Raw genomic sequence first — 26089 nt, 5'->3', positions numbered from 1 at the left:
CATAAATGAAATACATACCTTTCTAAAACTTTCTTCGTAAAAGTTTTCTTGTGTAAATATAGAAACAAAGAGAAAGTCCAATGAAAAACCACTACACCGTGAACAAGCTGAACGATTGTGCACATCACACATGAGAGAGAACCTTGTAGTACTTCTCATCCAGGTTTACCTTCTGTCGAGTTACTATCTACTTGGTATAAGTACTTGTTATATTATTCCTGGGTTTATCGGGCTAGATCGACAGACACAAATGTTCAACTTGAGATGAGAACATATGAACCGTATAGATATATGGTTGAAGGCGTGTTACAACTGACGTAATCATTTCAGGTCGATATTCCACAGGTTACTGCTAGCTCTGATACACTTGCTGGGTTATTGTGAACCTGGGCTATGTAAAACAACGCAAACGCTAGGAAAACGTTTATGTACTCAGGATATTTCTCAGTGTTGCTGATGGTTCTTATGGAAGAGAGCGGATGTTGGCAGATGCTGCGGTCAGAAGCACCACAGCTGAATGTCAATAGCATAGTCTTGACCAAACAATCCAGTGATTAATGTTATGAACAAGGAGCCGGAGTCGGGGTAGGCCCGCAAACCATTAACCTCCTCGCAGCCTTTTAATTCCACTGAATAGCCAAGCATCATAAGCAGTGTTAATCATGAAAATATCATTCGAACATAAGAGCATGAATTAGAACCAGGTCATCCGTCCTAGGCAAATGGCCCCATACAAGAAACGGAATTATCAACACATGCATGAATGAATTCCATATGTAGATGTATCATAGGATATTGTAGGAACGTTGACATGAGAGACCAGGTTGGCTATATTTTCTACTAATTAACAAACAAATGCATCTAATCTTAAAGTCTCATCAAATCAAATCCCACAGCATTTTCGCGAACATCCCTTTGGAATAGTAGTGTCTTTGATGCCCCACGGCTAGTGGGGATGGGAGTGAGTAAGATTTTATGCCGCTTATAACAATGTTCCAGCAAAATCTCAGCCGGGGACACCCGAAATGAGCTTCACACATTGTGTCCATGTGGGGAATTAAACCCGGGTCTTCAGCACGAGGTGGGGGCAGTTTAACCATCAGTCTACTCCACGGCCTGCGGCGAGTGGGCTTCACGGTTGCCTGTATCAAGAGACGTCCCTGCGAGGAGAGTTTATGTAGATGGGGCCAGTATTGTGTATGACACAATAGCTTATCAGGAGACGTCCCTGCGAGGAGAGTTTATGTAGATGGGGCCAGTATTTTGTATGACACAATAACTGCTGTCAGGTTCACCATCAGATTCTGAAAAGAAAATGTGTCATGGTTGTAGATTATCGGTACAAGAGCATAGGTGAGTGAGTGAAACTTTAACTTTAAAGGTACATCAAGGCGGGTCCGTGGATGTGATATTTGACTTTGAATCTGATATTTTCATATTGTGTTTGTTAACGAAGAGCTCACTCCGGAAACTGTAGCATAATCAATGACGCCGCGTTAAGCAATATTCACTTACTAGCTCCAGGCATGTCAACCTGTGTACGGAAAACCAAAGAACACCAATGAGTAATGTTTTAGCTAACCGGAGGCAACAGCATTCAGTAGGTCTGCACCAGACATCCCTATGCATTGATGATCGGCAATAATATATTATAACAAGGAAATCTGGCCTGTATGACTTCACTCACCTCTGTCCGGGATCTCGTAGAGATGACCTTTTTTAACAACGAAACAATTTGTGAATGGAAACTTGAACCTGGTTCCTGTAAAATACAATACAGTATTCTGCTATCCTTTATTGAAGCTGGCATGACTGTTGTGTTTACACAACTGTTAATGTAGGACTATTTCAGTGATGAAATGGAAGACTATGTACATCTGTGTGCTGGCGGTGTTGGTAGGCAGTGATGTGCAGATAACGGTTTCTTTCCGGATGTTAGCGGTGAACGGTGTTTCACCGATTGACAAAAGGTTGATTTGTTGTTTAACGTCACAGCGCAATATTCAAGCTATATAAATAATCGAGCCTGTACCAGAAAGTCCAGTGATCAATAGCATCAGCATCGGTCTACGCAACTGGGATATGTTGACACGTTTCAACCAATTCGATGGGTTGCTGAAGGTCAATTCTGGCCTTCACGAGTCTGGATTTTAAGAGGTTATGGGCACTATGGAGCTGCTGAATACACGAATGCATTCTTCTTTATATGTTTATAGACATGACCAAGAACAAAACTTTGTAAGAAAGCTTAAAGCTATATGTGATGGTAATGAGACGCCAGTCTTAAAACACTCCTTGTGAAACACTCAAACACGTTTCTTGACAAACGCACAACCGGCAGTAGTTATCGTTCCGTAGACTTGCAATCGTCTCTTCGAACTCTCTGGATTAGTACTGTTCGTAAAAGTCCATGGTGAGTGTTTGAGTGAATGAGTATGATTTTACGCCACCTTTAGCAATATTCCTGCAATATCACGGTGGAGCCCAGCAGAAATGGACTTCACACATGTGAGAAAGTGAACCCGAGAGTCACCGTGTGCTGTCGGGGGAGTTTATGTAGATGAGGACAGAATGTTTTATGACAACGGCTGCCATCATCGTCTACATGAATTACAGACAGTAGAGTTAGCACAAGTATGCACAGTTGAGTTCATTGCCTTCCGTCAATTATTAAAACGTTCAATGCAGATACGATGTGTGCACAAAACCTGTACAGTACCAAGGCAGGGTTTGTGAAACATACTGAACAGCAAAAGGAACGCAAGTTTCGAAAAAATGCAATCTCATAAAAGTAAGTGTTCATGTTTATGTCTCCTATTCAAAACTTGACAAAAATTTGCGTTTCTTTTGCTGTTCATCATATGAACATGTTGCTTTGACCCCCGGCAGCGCTCACCTCCCATCCGTAGCAAGACGCTGTAGATGATGAGGGTGAGGATGAGGGTGGTCACTGTCACCACCGCCAGGATGTAACCAGGGATACAGCTGGCACCAGGATCTGGAACTGAGAGACACGGAGGTGGATTATCTCTTTGCAGAAGCTGTCGACGCACATGGTAAGCACAGATATTCTCTGGACAGCTATGCCTGCAAGGCCAAACTGCTGGACGACTGCTGGTTTACCGTGCTTTGTCATGATAATCTGGTAACTGTTATCCAACCTCGATCAGTGTTATAACACTGTTTCCGTTCAATTCGTCGTGCAAAGAGGAACTTATATTCCCGGCTACAGGTGTGTTCTATTCAGAACACAACTAATGACTCAGATCAAAGGTTGGACCTTGAACAATCGATGACAGTGAATTAATGACGGATGATTATACTGACAGCTGGCTACTTGATTTCTATGGATACTGTAGATTACAGCATCAGTAAATATAACCGCTCACTGCCTGTAAAAAAATTATTTTTTCATGAATTCCTAAACAAATACCAAAGTCACATGTTTGTAAAGCCTAATCTATGTCCTTTCCCTGTGAAAAAAGAAACCCACTTTTCTTAATAAGTGTATTTTTTATGGTGGAAACATGATGGAAATTAGTGAGTGCGCGTGTTGGGTTTTATGTCGCTTTTAGCAATATTCCAGCAATATCACGGCGGGGGACACCAAGAAATGGGCTTCACACATTGGTACCCACGCAGAAAATGGAACTAGGGTCTTCCGTGTGGCGAGTGCTCGCTTTAACAAGCAGGTTACGCCAACTGTCCCAGAACGAAATTAATCTTCTCAGTGGTAAAAGGAGCCAAGTAATAGCTAAACTGGTAACGGCAAAGTTTGATCGAGAGACACTCTTCGATCTCTCAGTAACACTGCGACAGGTAATGGGCGCGACTGACAGACAGAGCCCATTCTTGTTTATTCCTTTTGTGGCGGGTGATGATATGGTGCGCCAAATGATGTAAACAAATTGGATTCATAAAGACACGGTTCATAAAGACACGGCAGATTTCATGTGCGAACTTTGATCATTATAATTACTTACGGATCTGCATCAGTGCTGTTGTAGCTGTTGAAGGTAGGATGGGCGTGGTCGTTTCCTGTCTATCTACAAGTACACAAATGATCCCAACACTCAGAAACAAACAGACCACATGTGATGACATTGTGGAACATTTGAGCAATATCAGTGTGAACACCACACCCACTTCGACACCACTCCTCGTCTGGTTTTCAGAACATTTCAAGAAGAGAGGGAGGCGTCAGGAAAACATTTCAGTCAGCATCACGACCTCTGACTTCCCGGTAAAAAAGTAAAGCTTCCAGACATATATATATAATATGTAAACATGTAATGAAAAGTTACGAAAGTATTCAATTATACTGTCAAATAATACTGTAATACTATAATACTGTTGTGCTTGACGTTGATCGCAAACTAGATCCACAATGGAATACGGCGAAGAAATTATAAAATATTATTTTCGTATTCCTCACTGGTTTTTTAATGTACAAATGCACATAGTGTATGCAGATGGCTTCGTGCAGTGGGGGCGTATAGTTTTACACTTATTTTGGAAGTATTCCAGCATTATCATCATTACATTCTTCACACACTATATCTATGTTGGGAACTGAACCCAGGTCCTCGGCGTGACCCGTTTTCCCACCTTTTTTCAGGTAAGGCTCGATCTTATTAAGAGTCTTTCTGTGCTACCCTGTGTATGTAGTGTCAAACTTCTTTCACATTACCCTGTTTATGTGGTGTCAAACGTCTTTCATATTACCCTGTGTGTGTGGTGTCAAACCTCTTTTATATTACCTTGTGTGTGTGTAGTGTCAAAAGTATTTCATATTACCCTGTGTCTGTAGTGTCAAAAGTCTTTCATGTTATCCTGTGTGGGTAGCGTCAAACGTCTTCCATATTACCCTTTGTGTGTAGTGTCAAACGGCACTGGCACTGAGGTCTGTTATCTCTAGACCAGACAGTCATGTCACATTCCCAGACCCATCGACCAATCAGCATGGGTGTCCCTGGTTCCTTCGGACCAATATCGCACTAACGAGGAGTGTGGCTTCAACCTTCGAAATACAAACAAAATATACATTGTTGTCAACTCGTCCACAACTCACCAATAACATTCACCAAAATACTGGCTTTGAACTCCTGAGAAGGGCCAGTCATACACGTGACTGTGGTCCCGTTGTCTTCCGCTTTCAAGGTCAAGGCCAAAAAGCTTGTTCTGTTGCACGTGCGAAAGGCATCCACTAAGCGCCCAGTTTTCACGTTCCCATTAAAATCTTTTCCCAAGGGGTGGTTCCAGTTCCAAGAAAAGAACTGTCCCCTTGGAGCCACATTCACTGAACACCTAAAGATGACTAATTCTCCGTCTTCGTATACTGGGTTTGAAGGCATAATTGTCAACGACGGTGGTCCGTGTGTTACTGAAAGCATAATTAAAAGCATCTATTAAACCTCATTTATGTACGTGCTATTTAAAAGGAGGTCTGTATCCACCAGGGCTGGGATGGGTACGTGGGTACTCGAATCCGGATGGTGTTCAGCTGGAATCGAGTTCTGTTTCCAGGAATCGACTACCCGGAAAGGAAGATAACTCTGTAATGACAACGGCAGATTATGATTTTCCTCATCCGTTATGACGTATATATGGCGATGAGGCCAACAGCATAACATGCATATGAGCAACATAGATCTTTTTACAGTGTTCACAGAGATGTTTTGTTTCGATCGAAGTACACTTATTTAAAGGTCACATATACTCTAATAGGGTACAAATGCAAAAGCACTTGCTGACATCGTTATAAATGAAACCCCGTCATTAAAACAGCTCATTTCGATCTTTAATTACCTTAAATCGACCTTTTTGTCAACCGTGCACAATTCTCAACCGCAAACGAAATTTCAACCAATCAGAGCGGCGCGTCTCCGTGACGTAATAGTGGGTATAGAAATGGGGGTCTGTGCAGTATTCATCTACATTTCAGGGGTTAAACTATTTCGTTTACAGGTTGGTACAAACCTGCAATCGCGAAAGCTGTTGAGAAAAATGAAAGCTATATGTTCTCACAATCTACTATCATTTAGTTTTGTCTCCTGCTTTGCCTAGTTTTCGAGTTTAGTTTACAACCCTTGTTTTCATAGACGATTCTGTCAAAATCACTTGGTGTTGCTAGGTTGTAATCCGTGTTAGGTGGTATAAACCTACACATTAATTGTCACTTGATGGTCAGTTATAACAGGTATAATTAGTGGTAACGCCACTTAGATTACCGGACAAAGGCCCCCATTTTGGCATTTCTTTTGTCTGGATCGATCAAAGGATTAACCGATAACACGCTGATTGATTAATTAGTTTTATGGGGATTAAAATGGGGGCGTTGTCAAAAGGTAGTGTTTATGTATGTACATTTACTAATCTATACTGAATACATTCTGTCGTGTCTGAGTCTATGTAAAACAACACCCTTCTTTCAAAGGATTAACCGTCAGTACATCGATTGATTGCTCATTATTGGCTAACTAAATAACTTCTGAAAAAGATTGACGCACATTATGCAATTAGTTGCCAGGTGTGCTATCTTGGGTAACCGATGAAACTATACAGCAATCTGAAAAACCTGAAACGATACATCACGTTTTCGTAGACTGTTAAAAGACACATCCCTGGAAAATCTGCAGATGAATTATATGTCACTTGCTTTTGTTGATATTGATGGACACATTCGAAGAAGGTAATAGCCTGACATTGCTCCTTTAACTTTAATATTGATATTTGCAATCTTTTTTAGTAAGTTGTCGTAGCTTTCAACAGAATCATTGTTTTCGTCGTTAAGTGTAATGATGCAGACGACATCCACCAGGGCGTGCGTGCGAATTATGATTCATATAGGAAAACTATGAAATGTCTACATATTACATTCCTGTTATACATTCGCAGATCGCTTCTTTTTTTAAGTTGCAAGCAAATGCATGCAAGTATGGTTCATAAAGTAATTAGGATTATGAGACCAAGTATAAAGACGTATATTGACAAGTGTCTACATACTGGTGAGTGAACGTTACAAACCAAGGAAATTTGGCAAGTGAAGAAATTTATCGCGCAGTATTTTCACTTCGACCCCGACCTCGCTTAGGTTATGTTACAGGTTGTGTCATGCAAACTTCTTTTGGTAATGATTCAAAAACATATTTATGTAGTTTTGATTTTCAAACTTGATGAGAACAAACTATACATAATCTCATTAATTCAAATGGATTTGACTTCACGATTTTCAAAAATGGCGGCGCCCTGTCTTGGGATGAATGCTTTTTAAGTTTGTTTTCACCGATTTACAAAGGGACAATTACTTTCTCCTGGTAGTAAAATATGTATTTCATTGATGGACAATAGGATTTTGCATGACATTGCTTATAACATAACAGTTTCACTCTTGGAAGTGAGGTGGAGGTCAATATAACATTGCTTGCAATATAAATGTGACTTCGACCCCTACCTTGCTTCCTTGGAAGAAGTCCTTATGTTAAAAGTTGTGTCATGCAAAATCCTTTTGGTCATGATTCAAATGCATATTTAACTGCCAGTAAAAAGTAGTTTTGATTTTCTAACTTGATGAGAACAAATCATAACCTCATTAATTCTAACGGACTTTAGCCCGTGACTTCCCGATTTTCAAAAATGGCGGCGCCCTGTCTGAGGATGAATGCTATTGAAGTTCGTTTTCACCGACTTACAAAATCAATATTACTTTCTACTGGTAGTAAAATATGTATTTTATTGATGGACATTAGGCTTTTACATGAAATTGCTTATAACATAACAATTTCAGTCTTGGAATCGGTCAATATAAAGGGTCAGTATAATATTACTTACGATAATATTGTCACTTCGACCACAACCTCGTTTCCGAGGAAGAAAGAGATATGCAAAATCATTTTGGTCAGCAATGTGTAGTAAGCAGTCTTGATTATATAAACTCGATGAAACTTGAACTCCATTTTCTATCCTGGAAGCGTGGTTTCCGATTTAGTATATACCACAGGCTTCCACAAAGCTCACTTCGCACACACTAACGGCCAATTTAAGCACAAACTACGGAGTCTGGTGGAAATCTGTGCATAGTGACACCATCGTCCGACCCCAAGGAACAATTGACGGAGTAGTATATACAATGGGGGTTTTAAAACACTTTCAAGAAAAGTCTCTACAAAGCCTTATTTACTAAATAAGGCTTTGGTTGGGTCCTTAGCTCTTGCTACTATTACCCCTACTACTTAACGTGTGTTGGAGGTAACACTGTGCCGTACGGTACGATCAATAATTCTTCTCTTACAAACCCCCTACCCGGCCCATCCCTCAAGTAGTACAAGTTAGGTTCGTCGGCTTTCATATCCACTTTATCTATGTTGTAAGTTTTGACTGACCATATAGGATCGGTGGCCCGCTTACGGCTATCACCCTCGTGTTCCCCCGGCTGGTATAGATACCTCACTAGGGCCCTATCTGGTATCTGTTTCTCCTTCCCACGCAATGGAGCGGCCGACTCTGCAACTATTGATTTTAGTTTGATAGCGTCTGCCGGTTTCTGACCTTTGTATCGTGTTTGGCTAGCAGTTGTGACACGGCACCCATGAACTCCTGGAGCACTTTCAAAAAAAGTCTCTACAACGCCTTATTTACTAACTAAGGCTTTGGTTGGTCCCTTAGCTCTTGCTACTATTACCCTTACTACAAAAAAGTTGGCGGCCTATGTCACGTTTATATCGATGAAACAGTTTAACGTGAACCGCCTATGATATCTTTGGTGTTCATAATAAAGGCTTGTTGGGCTTTTTGTATCCCCTGTTCTATGTACTTTTTTTTCTCGTCCTCGCTGATAGCAGACTTACGAGATTTGGACCGAATATCTTGTTTCATTCCGTTATATTTTGTGAGTTCAGAGAGGATTGAACGAAACTCCTCTTCTGAGATCTTACTATCAGAGAGTGCCGTGGAAATACGCTCACTCACTGTGTAGAGCTTTGCTTCGGCCAGAACCCTGATCTCGTAGTGTTTCAATGCCTTACGATGAAGTCTGCGTGATACTAACTTAAGCGCCAACCCTACCAACCCTGCCACCCCTGCCGTTATTTCAATACCTAGCACTAGAGGTGCAGCCACGATGGTAGCCAACAATCCAACGCCTGCCGCCCCTAGTCCCATGCTGGTTGCCATAAGGGTAGTGTCAGCCCCGTCCACGATATTGAAAGCTCTATTGTACTTCTTACATAGTGCTTTCCGCGTGTCACGGTCTTGTTCTAGTTGGCGTTTCACATCACATAACTGCCTCAAGCGGAACCCATCTACGGTTTCCAGCGTCTTCGCTACTTCCTCTACGACTGGGTACAGACCCATCCTATAATATATATTTTGAAAGATATTTTAATTGGGTTTCAGTTAATAGTCTTTCAATGTATTTGAAGTCTACAAGATCTAGCTTATTAGTCAGGGTAATAGGTGAGAGGCTAATATACTTTTCTGTTGTAATAAAAACCCCACTGAGGCTTATTAAGCGGTTTATAGGGTCCGCGTAGGTATCCCGTTGTATAACAATACGACAATATTGGTCTAGGTGTTCGTCAAACCAGTGTATTGACACCCCAGGTACAATTTGGTGTACTCTTGAGGTGTTTTCATTATCTAAATAGGAAAAGAAGACTTCTATGATGAGTGTGAAAGGGGGGAATATTCTATCAAGATATCTACTATAAAAATTATTGCTAAATGTTAATTTATTTTTTGGTACAGACTTTAACATATTTTTTTCGATACCAAGAGTTATCATGTATAATTCACCCTCCGAAATGAAATCCCCGGGCCAGATACCGTTATTCCTAATCTTAGAGACCAACTCCAATTCTTTTAATGTGATATAAGGTGAGGCGAGTGTTAAGTTGATCAGCCATTTGGGCTCTTTTAAATCTGATAACGGCACCAGTCTGTACGCGTTGTCTTTGAAGTGCAGGATATATAATTCATCTTCCTCACCAGGCTGATCGAATCCCTCCGTATCTCCTAGGTCGTTAAGCGTAGTGTTGGGACGATGACTGGCCATTATTATACTATTACGATATAATTTCCAACTGGTTTTTTGATAATAATTCAGGGGTTAACTTCATACCCATGAAGTGTATGTTGTCAGGCAGGAAGATCTTGGTTAGTGATATCTTGTTTTCCACGATCACGTTGACCCCCTCCAGACTGGTGTCGGCTCCAACACCCACCCGCACGTAAACGTTGCAAACTTGATACTGGTGGCGTTTCACCCACCCGAGTTTGATCCCCTTCACGATCTCGACATCATTCCCCGATGGTTCCCCTAGGTAGACTTTGATGATCAGTGTTGAGTTTGCCGGTAGACTCTCTAGTATCTTGACCACGCCTTCGAATTCAGACACCAACTGCAATGTCACGTTTTGTATGGTCAGTTTACTCGATAGCATGTGGGCTGCCATAGTGTTGAGTGGGCTGACGACTACGCTACGTCTCTGAGTTGGGACGTAAGCCACGAGTAGGGTTCCATTGTTCACGACTTTGTTTAGGTGGTTGTCTTTGTTATCAGTAAACACGTAAGGGGAGCCGAGCCTAATATTGAGAAACCAGTCGTTATCGGGTAACAACACCCACTTGCCATCTTCGGTGAAGACGAGCATATATGGCTTGTTTCGGGCGACGGTAGTGCTCTCAACATCGTCTAAGTCGAACAGTTTACCCCCGAACGATGGGTATATTATCCAGTTATCACCGGTGTTAACAAGGGCGTACTTAGTGTTGACTGTTGCTCTTGTGGTATCTACTATATCACTTAGGGTTCCACCGGAGACTTCAACGCGTTTGTAAATGTTGTTTTTCAGTTGCAAGGCATACGATTTACCATCTACTCCGGGAGCGTCGAAACCGCGCGTGTCTCCGAGGTCGGAGATCCCGATATTGACGCATTTTTTCACTCCGGGCCCTTGTGCGCTGGTCATTTTACATGAAGCGTTAAGCTGAGGTATCCTATATTTACAGGATTATGATTTATATCTAACACCGATATTATCAGCTCAGGTATGTTGCCCTGGGTTAATCTCTTATACTGCCGTGGTGAAAACGACTCGGTTCTACCGTCGTTGTATTTCTCAGTTTTCACCGGCACTGCTCTCAGTATAGTAGAAGGGTGACCTCCTTGAATGTTGTACGTTGTGCTCACCTGACCGAGATGAATGTACAGCTCTCGGTACGGTACTAGGTCGGGTAACTTCGTGCCTGTGACGGTTGTTGTTGGTTTTATCTCGTCAGGAGACATACCGAGTATCCTCGCTAATGGTCGGCCGAGCCTCAAGGGGTTTCTTCCGTTGTTGATTAACACCACTGTGCCGTTTGAGTCGTTCATCTTGAGTTCGGCTCCCAGGGGTTTGAAGACCTCGTCGTTTAGAGAGCACACGCTGTAGTAGCCGTCAGTTATCTGGCTGCGAGTTCCACTGACGAACAGCTTATTGTTGCTGGCGTTGATGTTAGTCCATTGCGGTAGGTAGGTGATATCGCAGAGTGCGACTTCGAGTTGACCTGACGTGTTATCGATCGCGTGCGTCAGCTGAACGGCCTCACCGCTCGTTATTCCTGGAAGTGTTATGTACATGTTAGAGTATATATGCTCATTATATAATAGTTTTAAAATGTATTCCCCTGGTGTGTTTTACCCTAAACTGGACGTAGATTTCTCCCCCATGAAGATCGTGGTTGCTCCTGGGTTGTATTTCAATGCCCAGCTTTTAGATGTGTTCGATAAGTATAAGCTTTCGGTGACTAACGTCAAGGCAGTCCACGCTTGGTTCAACAACCCTATGCAGTTCTGGCAGAATCAATTCAACTTTGCCGTTTGGTGCGCTACAACGGGGTGTGGTGTGACATTGACCGACACTCGGCGTGGACCGCTGAGTCAGTCTGTGTTCAAGTTCCACGTGTACTACCAGGTCAGACGTATCCTTAAAGAGACCAGCGCCCCCCTCCCACAGGACAAAGCGTGGGACGCAACAAACAACCCGTACGATAGACGGGCCTACGAACGTATTTGCAATGAATTCGAAATAAACCCGAAGACGGATTGGCGTTTGCCGGGCCCGAACCACGGGTTGGGTATTCCTTATGATGGGGGGCGACCAGTGAAAGAAGTCAGTGATGATTTACTGAAACGAGATATACTACGCCAGGACTTTGCTTTGTCGAGTAATGAATGGAGGGATGATCGTATGAACTTTAAAGGTGGTGTTGCTTTCACAGTCCAGAAAGTGGAGCAGTCAACCGCAGACGGGTGGAAAATGTTCATGCTGGACACGTCGAAAGGATTCACTCATGCTGGCACAATACGCTTGAACGACTCGATTCGAACGTACGTGTGGGCGCTGTTGGGTGCGCAGTCGATGACGCGTTCCAACATCCTCGGTAAGGGAACTGCTTACGACGCTCAGAAACAGTTCTCAATCAATTCTCCAGTTGATCTCCCGCGGGCCATCGAACGCTACCAAAACGTGTTAGAATACGCCAGATCGAAAGTCAACTACGTGTTCGGCGAGGGGCTGTATATGGCTCCGAGTGATATGCAACTGAGAGTAAAAAAAGTGGTGGGTTATAACAATAAAATAGTCATAGCCATGGCGGATCAAAAGTTGGGTATCAACCCCGATATTAACACCCCCTATATCCCACACATCCCACCACGTGAAACGGGTATAGTGGCGCCACCCCCGGAGTCTAAAGTTCATGTGGAGGTACCCCCCACACACACCCATATTCAGGCCTCCAATCACATCGATAATAAAACGGCCCTGGTGGTTGGTGGGGTAGCTTTGGTTAACTTATTTGGTTAAAAATTTCTTAGCCGCTATGTACACCAGACCCACCACGCCGACGATGGCTGCCCACAGGTTTTGACTGAGCCACGTGGCAGTTTTAGCCAGAGCGCCCAATAACCACGAGACGATGCTACCCAGGATACCGGGAAGGGCTTCGGCGGCTTTACCAGCCAGTTTAGCTAGGTGTTCCCCTAGTCTTTTTATCCAGTCTTTAACCCCGCCGGCAGGTGTGGGAGTTCCCCCGCCGCCGGCAGGCCCCACACGGGTACCCCCTGTCAGTGACACCACCAGGGTTGATATGATGAAACCCAATGCAGTCAGAATGCTGGCGATGGTGATCCCTTGCTCCCGGAACAATATCCGAATCCTGTCTGCTAACGTGGTGTCTCGGTGGAGGACTTGATTGATGGTTTCCCGCACACGGCTGACCTGGGATCGAAGCTTTTCTTTGAAGGAGGACGCTGTCTCCAACCAGGTCTGCCTTTCATCTTCCAAATTACGTATTCGTTCTTCGATGGTGGCTTTCATAGACTCGTCCTCAGTTTCACCGAGTTTTTTCTTTTCATAGGCGATGTGGTCGTCTATCTCACTCATTTTGGCCGTGCTTTTCCAGAGCTGACCACGAATGGTTTGCATCAACAGGTCCAACCCCCTCAGTTCCCGAAAGGTAATTTCGAGACCCGGGAAGGGCTTGTTCTCGTAGTCGGTCAACACTTTTTTAATATCATAAGTCATGTTTTGATCCGATGGGGCGTCCCTGATGCCTTCCAGACCTTGAACTAACTTCGGAGGAAGCTTAGGTCGCGCGCCACCGTAATATTCTAAGCCTAGTTCATCGCGGATAAAGTCAATCCCATATTTTCTGGCCAATGTTGATAAGGCAAGCGGTTTTCCCGTGCTTTTATGCACGAGATCGGCCTCCGGGCGAGCCTTCAAACGCAGCGGGCCACCCGTATCAACAAAAAACTTGTCATAGTACCTTCCCGGCGCCTTGATGTTGTCTCTATTTTCAACTGCGTTGTAATAACTGTCGACGGCGTCCCTAATGAGTTTGTCAGCCGGCTGTAGGCCAGTACTGAATGAGGTCTCCTGGTCATTATCGAATGCCTGGGCACTATCGCCCGGCATCTCCGTCATATCTATGTCTTCATCCATTAGTATTAAAAATATATTTCATTTATATAACAATGTACGGCAGAAAATTAGATCCTTTCAGAAGATTGAGAGAGCCATTAGGAGCCAGAGCCGTGCACCAGTCGGTGACCATCACCAACAATCCCAGCAAGATAGACCAGAATCAAACTCTGCTGGTTAGATTTCCAAACCTTGGTGAGAATGACCTCATTGTACCAGGCACTGTTCGACTGGCGTTCAATATCACGTTGACCTCCGACAACGACAAACGCGAGCTAGTGCAGAACGTGGGTCGAGCTATCATCAAGAAAACGACCGTCAAGATCAGCGGTAACGAGGTGCTGAGCATAGACGACAGCGACGTGTTTCACTGCTACGGGGATCTCTGGAAAAGCGAGGGAGAACGAGTCAATGATGTGTACCAGGGTATCAGCAAATCAACCCGGTCGCGCATAGGATATGCCTTCACGCCAGACCAGCTAGACAAGCTATCGGACGGTTAAAAGGCCATCGCTCGAGCATACGGGAATCGATTCTGCGTGCCGCTCGACTTCGAGTTGCTCAAAAATCGACCCTGGAACACGCCTGCAGGACTGGTTGAAAGCTCTTCACGAGAAATTTAAAGGGGAACCGACGCTGTTTATACTGGACGACTGCAGCGCTAATCGCGAGATAACAAAAAAGAGAGACATGCTATCGTACCTGGCCTTCTCCGGCCAACTCGGTGTTGAAAGACCTCAGGGAGCAGACGCGATGGGTGGCCTTATTTCACTGCAAGGACAGGGATTCGTTCGAGGAGTGTTTGAGAGAGAACGATGTGATGAGCAAATTAGAACGGGAACGGGTGAAGAAACAGCTCGCTGAAACTAAACACGCTAAGCTCGTGCTCAAGACCGACCAACCAGTAGCATATAGAGTGTGCTAAAGCTAAGCAAAGCTAAGCTAAAGCTAAGCAAAGCTAAGCTAAACCTAAGCAAATGCTAAGTATAGCTATGATATTTGAAGTGTTTGTTGTGTGCAACTTAACCTTCATTTCTCTGTGTTTTTTCTGCATCGGGTATTATATAGTTAAAACTAAATCTTACTTGTTATATTATAAGATGGAGTGTGAGGAATTGCTCGAACAATTGTCTGGGGGTGTGGGGGTCTCCCCCACTGATGATAAGCGAGAGAAACTGGTGGCGTTGGCTGTTGGTGGCAAAGCCAAACATTACTTTGGAGACTACACTCCGGATAAAATTCACAAAATGTCAGCCGAAGAAATCGATAAGCTGTACGCTAGATACGAGTCCCGGCTCGGAGCAGAAATGACAAAGACAATAGGATCGGCTATGACCCAGATATACACCGGTATTGTATCATACTTCCTTCTCATTCCACCAGAGCGCCGACTTTACCTGTGGGAGGACCTCGAGAAAGACCCTTTTATCGAACACGCCGTGAGTTCTATCAGCTGCGGGCTGTACCACAAATATGGTATGTTGTTGGCTCCAGTGACGGCGGCGATTATCACGGCAAAGCATTGTCAATTTGAGAGAAAAAATAATAATAATAGTATAGATGGATGTCAGGGAGGAGGAGGAAACCCCAGTGGTGGTACCCCCCACACCCCCAACAGTGAGGGAAACTCCACTGGAGGAAACCCCCACAGTGAGGGAAGTGACCCCAACAGTAACCAGACAGAAGAATCCTAAGAGAGTAGCTGCCGGTAAAAAACGGTGGTGTAACCAACATAAAATTATTACAGTGACCAACCCCCGACTGTTGTTGGTTGTAGGCGTAACTGCTGCCTTGGCTATCTCGTGGTTATATACACGTGAGGGAAACCCTCACCATGAGGTGGTACCTGAGGTGGTAACCCCCACTGTTGGGGGTGTGGGGGGTACCCCCACTGTCGACCCGCATATCATGTTATAATTTAAAATATTTTTATATATACATAATGTCTGAGGGGAAAACGTTCGTCAACGACGCATACCACGCCACAGTGGTCGCCAGTCTAGCCGTAGGGTACGCTCGGTTGACTAAAATGGTGCTTAAACAACCAACTATCAAGCTAGATTTCAACCTGCAGGATATGGGTATGCTCATAATGAACCTTGGTATGGCGATGGCCACAAAAGACATCCTAGTAAAACAAGGGATAATACCTGATAATATAATGAAATAAATATAGGGATGGCCACGATAGCTATGATGGTCGGTGGGGCGTTAGTGAATGCCCTGGCATTTTCCGGGAGTAATTTCCTCTTCTCGAAACTACGAGATGATCACGCGGCTGAAATACAGGAAGAAAGGAAGCGGCACGATCTCGCTACTGAGAACTTACAAAAGGCACAGGCCGAGTACGCTAAAAAACGCCTCCAGAGGATCGATTTTATTAACGAACAACTCCAGCATGAAAACCATGCCGTTCAAACATTCAACGATGTCGATGAAGCAATGAAAGAATACTACCTACTAACTGGTAAACGATTGGAACCGCTCAATAAACCCACACTCGCTCAGTACTACACACCATCCAAGGGACAAATGAATCGTGAACTGGGCTTCATAGTGTTGGGCATAGCAGCTACTGCGTTGGTTGCGAAGCAATTAAATTAAATACCTATATAAGTAAACATGAGACCCGCTCCATACCGATGCGAATACATACTTATGGGGAAGACCGAGGCCTGTGGTAGGAAATGCAGGAATCAGGGGTTCTGTTGTTTCCATATGGGAAGTCCTAACTACACGTGTTCTGTGTGTGGTATCGGGGTTAAAGGACACTACTGTCTATGTAAAGCTCACGGAGCGAACGTAGTCAGACATCAACTCATCTACGAGAATAAAAACGACTACATAAAAGAACGTAGGCGACTGCTCAAGATAGACTCCAAATAAATGTTTTCCCTTTACTGTGACCCAATTAGAGATTGGTTATGTTAGGTGTAAACACTATGACTTCTGTACGCGAGCTTAAGCGGGTCGCAAAACAGAGAGGTGTGATCGGGTATTCTAGAATGCGGAAGTCAGCATTGTTGAGATTACTAGGTTTAGAAGCCCCTCCTACGGTAAAACAATTAAAAGCTCAAGCAAAACAGCTTGGATACACGGGTTATTCAAACCTGGGGAGAGCCGGGTTAGTCGAATTGTTATCACATACCCCCGTAGCACATCCCACTGTAAAACAACTGAAAGCCGAGGCACACGATTTGGGTTTAGGCGGGTATTCCCGTATGAGAAAACCACAGCTTGTAGAATTATTACGACAGAATAGAGCTATTGACCTACAGTTCGTGCGCACTGAGCGCGCTGTAGGCAACTATTTGAGAGGTTGGTGCATGCACGTTGATAGAAACATAGACATTACAGATATCAAGCCTCTGATAGCTGATAAGGTCAACCAGGAACTAAATAATCTAGGAAGTATCAAGTTTCAGATCACAGTGAAAATGTCGCTCGATAAGCAGGTTGGGGGCCCCACAGGGGCCACTGAATATGTTCAGCCTTACTTCCAAGGTAAACAAGAGGTCGTCACACATACAGAGACCATTGACGCATCAATCGATACCAGTTTTCAGCAGATACGAGAATACCTAGAACGCTACACACACTTGGGGTCCGGGTGGGCTGTAGATAAAATCGATAATGTCTATCTAGACATAGCTAACTACGTGCCATTCAGAGGCGGGTCATACCTAGCCTTGCCCCCCTACTATAGGAACAAACATGCCATAGTAAACGTTAAGAATAGAAGAAACGATTGCCTGAGGTTAGCTATCAGGTCAGCCTTATTTCCAGCTGACACTAATCCGAACAGGTCTTCTAATTATCCTCAGGATGATGGGCTCAACTGGGATGGTATAGATGAACCCACCCCCATATCCCAGATCACTAAAGTAGAAAAACAGAATAATCTGGCTATAAATGTCCTTGGGCACGAAGGTAACACAACAATAGTACACAGGGTCAGCGAAGTGAAGGATCGCCAAGTTATCAATATATTCATGATCCAGCGAGGTGACAAGTATCACTACACATGGATAAAACACTTTAGCAGGCTGTTGTATGACCAATCGGCACACAGAGAAAAGACCCACTTCTGTGAACGATGCCTACATGGCTTCACACGAGCTGATTTATTAGAATCCCACCGGGAGGATTGCCAAGGTGTGGGGCAGACGGCCATACGAGTCAACATGCCTAAGGAAGGTGATAATATCCTAAAATTCGGTAACCACAAGAACCAAATGTCTGTGCCTTATATTATATACGCAGACTTCGAAGCCTTGGTGGTGGGGGATTCCCCCAGTGGTGCCGCCGGTAGCCTTACCCACAAAACACACGAGCATAAAGCCTTTGGGTTTGGATACATTGTCGTCCGTTGTGACGGGGAAACGAAAGCTCCGGTAGTGTATAGGGGCCCTGACGCGGCTGAAAGGTTTCTAAAGTGTTTGCAGGAGGAAGAAAAAATTATTAGGAATGCATTGTATAGAATAGCTCCCATGCGTATGACCCGAGCCGACAGGCTAGCTCACGCTAGTAGCACTAACTGTCACGTGTGTGACTCACCACTTAACGGTGATTCGGTGAGAGATCACTGCCACATAACTGGTAAGTATAGAGGCGCCGCTCACAGCGCGTGCAACCTCAAGCTTAAAATCAACCCTAAGACAATAAACATCCCCGTTGTCTTTCACAACTTGAGAGGGTACGACTCACACTTGATCATGCAGGCCATCGCGAAAATCGATGGTAATATAACGTGCATCCCCAACAACATGGAGAGATACATCTCCTTCAGCTTAAACGGACTTAGGTTCATTGACTCGTTTCAGTTCCTCCTGTCGTCACTCGACAGTCTGGTCAAGGCCAACAATACCTTCCCTATCACCGATCGATACACAGACGCCGAGACTAGACCCCTGCTTATGAGGAAGGGTGTGTACCCCTATGAGTACATGGATAGTTGGGTCAAGTTCACCGAGACCAGACTACCCCCTATTGACTGCTTTTATAGCAAGCTGAATGAGACGTCCGTCTCACGAGACGATTACTCGCACGCGACTAACGTATGGAATAAACTGGGTTGTAAGAACCTGGGTGATTATCACGACCTGTACTTGAGGACAGATGTACTGCTGTTAGCCGACGTGTTTGAGACGTTTAGGCGAACGTGTTTCAAGCAGTATAAACTCGACCCTGCATGGTATTACACCAGCTCAGGTCTGTCGTGGGACGCCTTGCTTAAAAAGACCGGAGTTAATTTGGAATTACTCACAGATTACGACATACACCTATTCATTGAGAAAGGCTTGCGAGGTGAGATTTCCATGGCATCCAAACGATACGCGAAAGCAAATAATCAATACGTGAAAGGTTACGATCCTAACAAACCAACCAATCACATTCTCTACCTCGACGCAAACAACCTGTACGGCTGGGCCATGAGCCAGTATCTACCTACAGGGGGATTCGAATGGGTACCCCACGTTGATGTTATGGGGGTTGCACCAGATTCGAACAAAGGTTATATCCTCGAGGTTGACTTAGAGTATACCAAGGAATTACACACATCACACAACAGCTACCCCCTGGCCCCCGAACGTATGAGGGTTAACCCAGACTGGATGTCTGAGTACCAACATAACTTGTTAGGTGGGCGTGTGACAGACGTTGAAAAACTCGTGCCTAACTTAATGAATAAGACCAAGTACATCGTTCACTATCGCAACCTACAGCTGTACCTGTCGTTGGGTATGAGGCTGACCAAAATACACAGGGTGCTCATGTTCGACCAGAGCCCATGGATGGAGCCCTACATCAGAATGAACACAGACCTACGAAAAAAAGCCACCAGTGATTTTGAGAGAAATCTCTACAAGCTCATGAACAACTCGGTGTTTGGTAAGACTATGGAGAACCTGAGGAAACGCGTGACCGTGAAGCTGGTTCGGTCGAGTGAGGAAGACAAGCTCAGGAGATTGATAGCCAGTCCGGCATTCAACCGTAGTAAGATATTCACAGACAACCTGGTTGCCCTACACATGAAGAAAAGCCACATAAAATTCAACCGGCCTGTTTACGTGGGGATGAGCATCCTCGATTTATCCAAACACCTGATGTACGACTTTTACTACAACGAGCTCAAGAAACAGTACGGTGACAGGTGTGAAGTGCTGTACACTGACACGGATTCCCTGCTGATGGAAATTCGAACCGAGGACGTGTACGAGGACATGAAAAAACACCTCGATTTATACGACACCAGCGACTACCCTAAGACCCATGCCATACACAGTACGGTAAATAAAAAGGTCCTAGGTAAGATGAAGGACGAGTGTGCTGGCACGCCCATAGCCGAGTACATAGGTTTGAGACCTAAGATGTACTCCATACTGAAAGCCGACAATAGTGAGATCCGGAAGGCTAATGGGGTTAAGAAGTATGTGGTGAAACAACACATCAAACATGCCAGATTCAAGGAAGCCCTGTTCAAGACCCGTACCTTTAGGCATAAAATGAACACACTTAGAAGTGATGGACATAAGATATACGGACTGACTATAAACAAGACGTCCCTGTCGCCTATGGACACTAAACGTTGGATAGCTATTGATGGGATAAACACATACGCGTATGGACATGAGAAAATTTGAGGGTATTTACTACACTCCGCGTGGGTACTGGAAAGGAGCTAGTGCAGTAGATAAGCTAGCTAAAATAGCGCGAGTACCCCCGGAGGAAGCCAAAGCGTGGCTTGAAAAACAAGCCCTGTGGCAGATCTATTTGCCGGCACCACGCTACGTGCCTAGAAGGAGGTTCGGTATTAACATACCTAATAGCGTTCACCAGGCAGACCTACTGTTCCTACCCCACGACAAGAGGTACAAGTATGCCTTAACCGTAGTGGACGTAGCCAGTCGTTACAAGGAAGCCGAACCCTTGACCACGAAAGATTCGGCCCAGGTAGCCAGAGGATTCGAACGCATATACAAACGCAGCCCGCTGACGTGGCCAACAGAGCTGCAAGTTGACCCCGGACGGGAGTTCATGGGTGCCGTGTCACAACTGCTAGCCAAACACGATACAAAGGTCAGGCGTGGCACGGCCGGAGCCCATCGCAGCCAAGCCATAGTTGAGAGATTTAATAGGACTTTGGCTGAGCGCTTGTTCGGCCATCAGTATGCTAGGGAGATGGCCACCCCTGGAAAACGATCGACTGAATGGGTCACGAGGTTACCTAAGGTGGTGTCGGCAATCAACCATGAAGTCACCCGTCTCACCGGTAAGAAACCGGCAGACGCTATCAAACTAAAATCAATAGTTGCAGAGTCGGCCGCTCCATTGCGTGGGAAGGAGAAACAGATACCAGATAGGGCCCTAGTGAGGTATCTATACCAGCCGGGGGAACACGAGGGTGATAGCCGTAAGCGGGCCACCGATCCTATATGGTCAGTCAAAACTTACAACATAGATAAAGTGGATATGAAAGCCGACGAACCTAACTTGTACTACTTGAGGGATGGGCCGGGTAGGGGGTTTGTAAGAGAAGAATTATTGATCGTACCGTACGGCACAGTGTTACCTCCAACACACGTTAAGTAGTAGGGGTAATAGTAGCAAGAGCTAAGGACCCAACCAAAGCCTTATTTAGTAAATAAGGCTTTGTAGAGACTTTTCTTGAAAGTGTTTTAAAACCCCCATTGTATATACTACTGACGGCAACACAACAATTCGAGTCTTTGGTGACGTCGAGAAATCAGCAAAATGACGAGCTTCCTACATATTTTCTATAAAAAATATCGTTCCTTCTATGACGTCACTGTAGGGCTTTGGCGACAGGGTTACGTAACCTGTCTGCGATTTCGTTTGCGGGCGAGAGAGAAGCAGACGGCGTTTTGGCGACTTTTAAACGCTTGGTATTAATTAATTAATTTTAAAAAATGGTGTTTCATTTATGACAAACCAAAAGTCTTTCATATGCAGTGATAAAAAGAGTACCCAAAAATGGAGTTTAGTGGTCCTTTAAGAAAGACAGAAAGTCTATTCTTATCGCTCCATCAGTCCAGAAAACATTTTAACAGGAGAGTCCTTGCGATAGGATTCAGGTACGTATCTATCACGATATTCATTGTAAAGAGGACACAGTAATGTCACATGGAATTCTTCTAGTTCAGTCACATGGGAACTACAAAACGCAGGTTCATAGTTTGTAGAGTCTATATAAAGAAATTAAACATTAAGATCATGCACATTACAACAAAATTTTCTGAAACATCCTCGTAAAGTTTTAACTGCAATTTATCTGGGCATAAGCAGTGTGAAGTAAAGTTACAGTAACACCAGGAACGAAACGTTCTTTGTTTTAACGAGGAATGTGAGAGATGGTGTTACTCTTAATATTGGTTAAACGAGGAATGTGGGAGATGGTGTTACTCTTAATATTGGTTAAACGAGGAATGTGAGAGATGGTGTTACTCTTAATATTGGTTAAACGAGGAATGTGAGAGATGGTGTTACTCTTACTATTGTTAAACGAGGAATGTGAGAGATGGTGTTACTCTTAATACTGGTTAAACGGACGTAAATAAATAACTAGAGATAAGTTCTAATATCTTATTGCTACTCTTCCAAATTTTCAATAATACTCTGTCAAATCATGTTTGAATATTCAGAAAGTTGAGGGAACGAGCTGTATTCTTTACATATCCGGGTACTCGATAAGTGCATAAGGGTACGTGATTCTATTTTTCCTACCCGTCTCCGTATCAACCTCTGTAACTGGCCAGGACGGATATCCTAATAAATATTGAATATTGAACCCAGGGAAAAGTCCATCACTACGAACGATTGAATAAACGATGCACACAACAACCGAACGAAAGATAGAACGATAGATGGATAGACAGACCGATAGATAGTACGACAGACAGACAGACAGACAGACAGACAGACAGACAGATAGATAGATAGATACGGACGGACGGACGGATAGATAGATAAACAGGGACCGATATATAGACAGACAGACAGATACGGACGGACAGAGAGACAGACAGACAGACAGACAGATAGATAGACTGATAGGTAGATAGGTAGAATGATAGACACATAGATAGACAGACAGACAGACGATAGATAGGTACGGGCATCTGCAGAGAAAACAGCAGCTTTGTCGAGCTGTTTACTAATGAACATATGCAGTTATCTCATAAGTTGTTGTAGGTTCACTAATGTTGCTGTAATAACGCAGCCTTAAACAATAAACTTAGACTCACCATTTGGCGGTAGGAGTCTGACCGACCTTCGACTTCTCATACAGGGAAAATTGCTGACACGGCAGAAGTAGTTTGTGACGTCAGAACATCCGGGACTGTTTATAGTTATCTCAAATTTTGAAGGGAAGAAGCCGACGACGTCGATGCCTTCCACGTGTTTTGTAACAGTATCATTTCCATAAAGCGTTGCTAAGGTAACCAGTCCCGTTGACGTAAACCGTTGAATTTCCATGATGGGGTTTTTGTCAAAATGGAGCCGCAGGATTGACGACCCGAAGCAAGTGACGCTTAGGTTGGAGCTCTTTCCTATAGTGATGGCCCTCGGGATGAATTCTAACCGTGTGAGACAGGCTGGGAAACAGAGCCAAGCATTCAGTTTCTGGACAACAATGTCATATCTTGGTTGAAAGCTATGGTTTAATAGGCATAAATATTGTGTATGCGCGTATATACCTTTAAAACAGTAGGGGGTATTTCAATAGCATAACACTAGCCATGCCAATGCATATGAGAAACGGAAATGGGTTTTTTTTGTCTTTACCTTCTGTTCCATCCTTGGCGTCATCATTTGCATTTTATAAACCTTGTCAATCATATGTCTTTTCTTGAATGGCATGATTGAAAAATAATCCATTTCCTTTCAGACTAACGATAAAACAAATTAAAACACATTCGCCAGATAACTGAGATTTACAGCTCTCGCCTATGGATTGGATCTCATTGGCGGCGTCTTGCGCTATGCAGAGTTGCGTACCCTACACATACCAGGATTTGATGGCGTACAGAGAGTCGATGTGTGGCTCAGTATTTAAAGCGTTCGCTCGTCAGTTTCTTGTGTACATGATTTTGCTAGAATATTGCTACAAGCGGTGTTCTGAGATGTGGGAAGGCTAGCGGATATAGCGTTCGCTCGTCTCCGAGTTCGATCGCCCACATGGGTACAAGGATTGGAGCATATTTTTGTGTTGCTCCCCGTGTTACTGCTGACCTCTAGGCTGGTTATGCATGAGTGCGGTTGTGACTGGAGATTTCCTTAGCCGGAAGGAGCTCACGAGTGACTAACAGGGTTGTTTTAAGTAGCGTTGAGACAGTACACACTGGATATATATCACTTATACCAATCGGAGACGCGTCGTGCTGAAATTTCGTTTTATATGTCGTTCGTTCTGCGTTTCCTTATTTTGTTTGATTTTCAAATGAAGGAAAGAGACTTGAATCTGTTCTTCTAGTATTAGATAAGCTGAACCAGATCCGAGTATGCCATGGTCTTTATTTAAACCATGCTTGTCAAAAGAAGTGACTATGGTGATCACATGTCCACACTCGCTGACTTGGTCGACACATGTTATCATATCCAAACTGCGTATATCGATGCTCATGCTGTTGATCACTGGATTGCCTGGTCCAGTGTGGATTATTTACAAACCGCCGAGGGTAGTTTGCCAAGAGCGGCGTTAAACAACAAACAAACCAGACATATCTAAGAATACTTGACTATCTAAACCAACAAAGGGCAATATTTAAAGGCGGGGATAATGTCGAACTTGGACCAGAAAAACCTATGATTCATATTAATAACAGCTAGCATAATGCACACAAGTTTTGCGACTCAATAATCTTGGGAACTAGAGGTATAACAAAGTCAGAGGGGTCAGCAAACGTTGTTCGTTTTACCAGAGTTACGCGCATGTCAACTAATATGTACTTCGCATGACCGTGATGCAAAAAAGCAGTTCGTTCTATGTGTCACTTGGTTATAAGAGTGTTCGTTTTAAACATAATTTATTGCATTTGCAAAACAGCAAAAGTGTAAGTGAATGAGTTTAGTTTTACTTTCAGCCGAATCCCACCAATATCACGGCGGGGATCACAAGAGATGGGTTCCACACATTGTCCCAAACTGGAAGATCGAACCCAGTAACCACTAGGCTACCCTACTGCATAAGTATGAAGTAAATGAGTAACAAACACTTACTCTGGGAACAAGCGAGCACAAGGACTTCTAAAAGAATACACACACAGTAGAATACAGGACGTCTCATGGCTCACTGTCAGTAGGACTTCTCTTGTAACAAAGTGGAGTCAAACTTGCACCCGTGTAGACTTCACGGAACGACACAGCGATAGAAATACTTCCACAGGATTTAAAGGTTCCCTCTCTGAGATCCGATGGTGGATACTGTGTTGATGAACGGGATTGCCTTCCGCCGCGGAAGGCCTCATTAACTTGTATCGTCACGACAGTAGCAGTTTCCATATATGGAATTTGATGTCATTTCGACATTTCCTCCACGTTGCCTTACTCAGCATTATTCCAGCTCTATGGCGATAGTCAATACACTCGAATCTGGACCAGACAATCCTATGATTGACACAATAACTAACAATCTGCGCAACCGGTATGTGATGACTTGCATTTTAATCAGGTTAACGGGCCATTCTATAAGCCTATGAATCATGGAATCCTGAAAGCATGATATTATCCGACAGGGTTATTATCACCACTAACAGACATGGCTTCTTCTCCCGGAATAACTGCATTTGAGGTTTTTGTTTGCTTCCAGGTCGTACTTTCTGTAAGGAAGACCTATTTCCCGGTTTTACATTCAGTAAGTAAAACATCTACCCAGCTTTAACTGTTTCCTAACTCGTTAATAATACCAACATTTAAGTTGAGATGATATGTGATTGTTTTAAATCAACTGAAAAATGTTGAAAATTCAATTTTAATGTCCAGTTGTTTTCCCATATTACTAAGCAGACCCTCTGTCTCACGGCCACCTGGCGACAAGAATGCGGGGGTATCTTATCTATTTACAGTTAGGCCTACTGTCGTTAAACTGATTTTACTAGCGCTTC

At 43.9% G+C, this 26089-nt stretch overlaps 1 protein-coding gene across 1 annotated transcript; it reads right to left on the bottom strand.

Moving 5' to 3' along the window:
- Nucleotides 1-408: 408 nt before the first annotated feature.
- On the bottom strand, nt 409-25423 carry LOC137281075 (uncharacterized). Its single transcript, XM_067812240.1, has 7 exons — nt 25206-25423; nt 23231-23581; nt 5072-5383; nt 3984-4046; nt 2897-3004; nt 1688-1762; nt 409-1304 (listed from the first exon to the last, which is right to left on the bottom strand). The coding sequence occupies exons 1-7, from the start codon at nt 25270-25272 to the stop codon at nt 1216-1218; spliced, it is 1065 nt and encodes a 354-aa protein (XP_067668341.1). The 5' UTR covers nt 25273-25423; the 3' UTR covers nt 409-1215.
- Between the last annotated feature and the right edge of the window lie 666 nt (nt 25424-26089).

Source organism: Haliotis asinina, chromosome 1 (genome assembly GCF_037392515.1).
Source record: "Haliotis asinina isolate JCU_RB_2024 chromosome 1, JCU_Hal_asi_v2, whole genome shotgun sequence".
NCBI classification, from domain to species: Eukaryota; Metazoa; Mollusca; class Gastropoda; order Lepetellida; family Haliotidae; genus Haliotis; species Haliotis asinina.
Note: the sequence above shows the minus strand (reverse complement) of the source record. Positions and strands in the feature narration are given on the sequence as shown.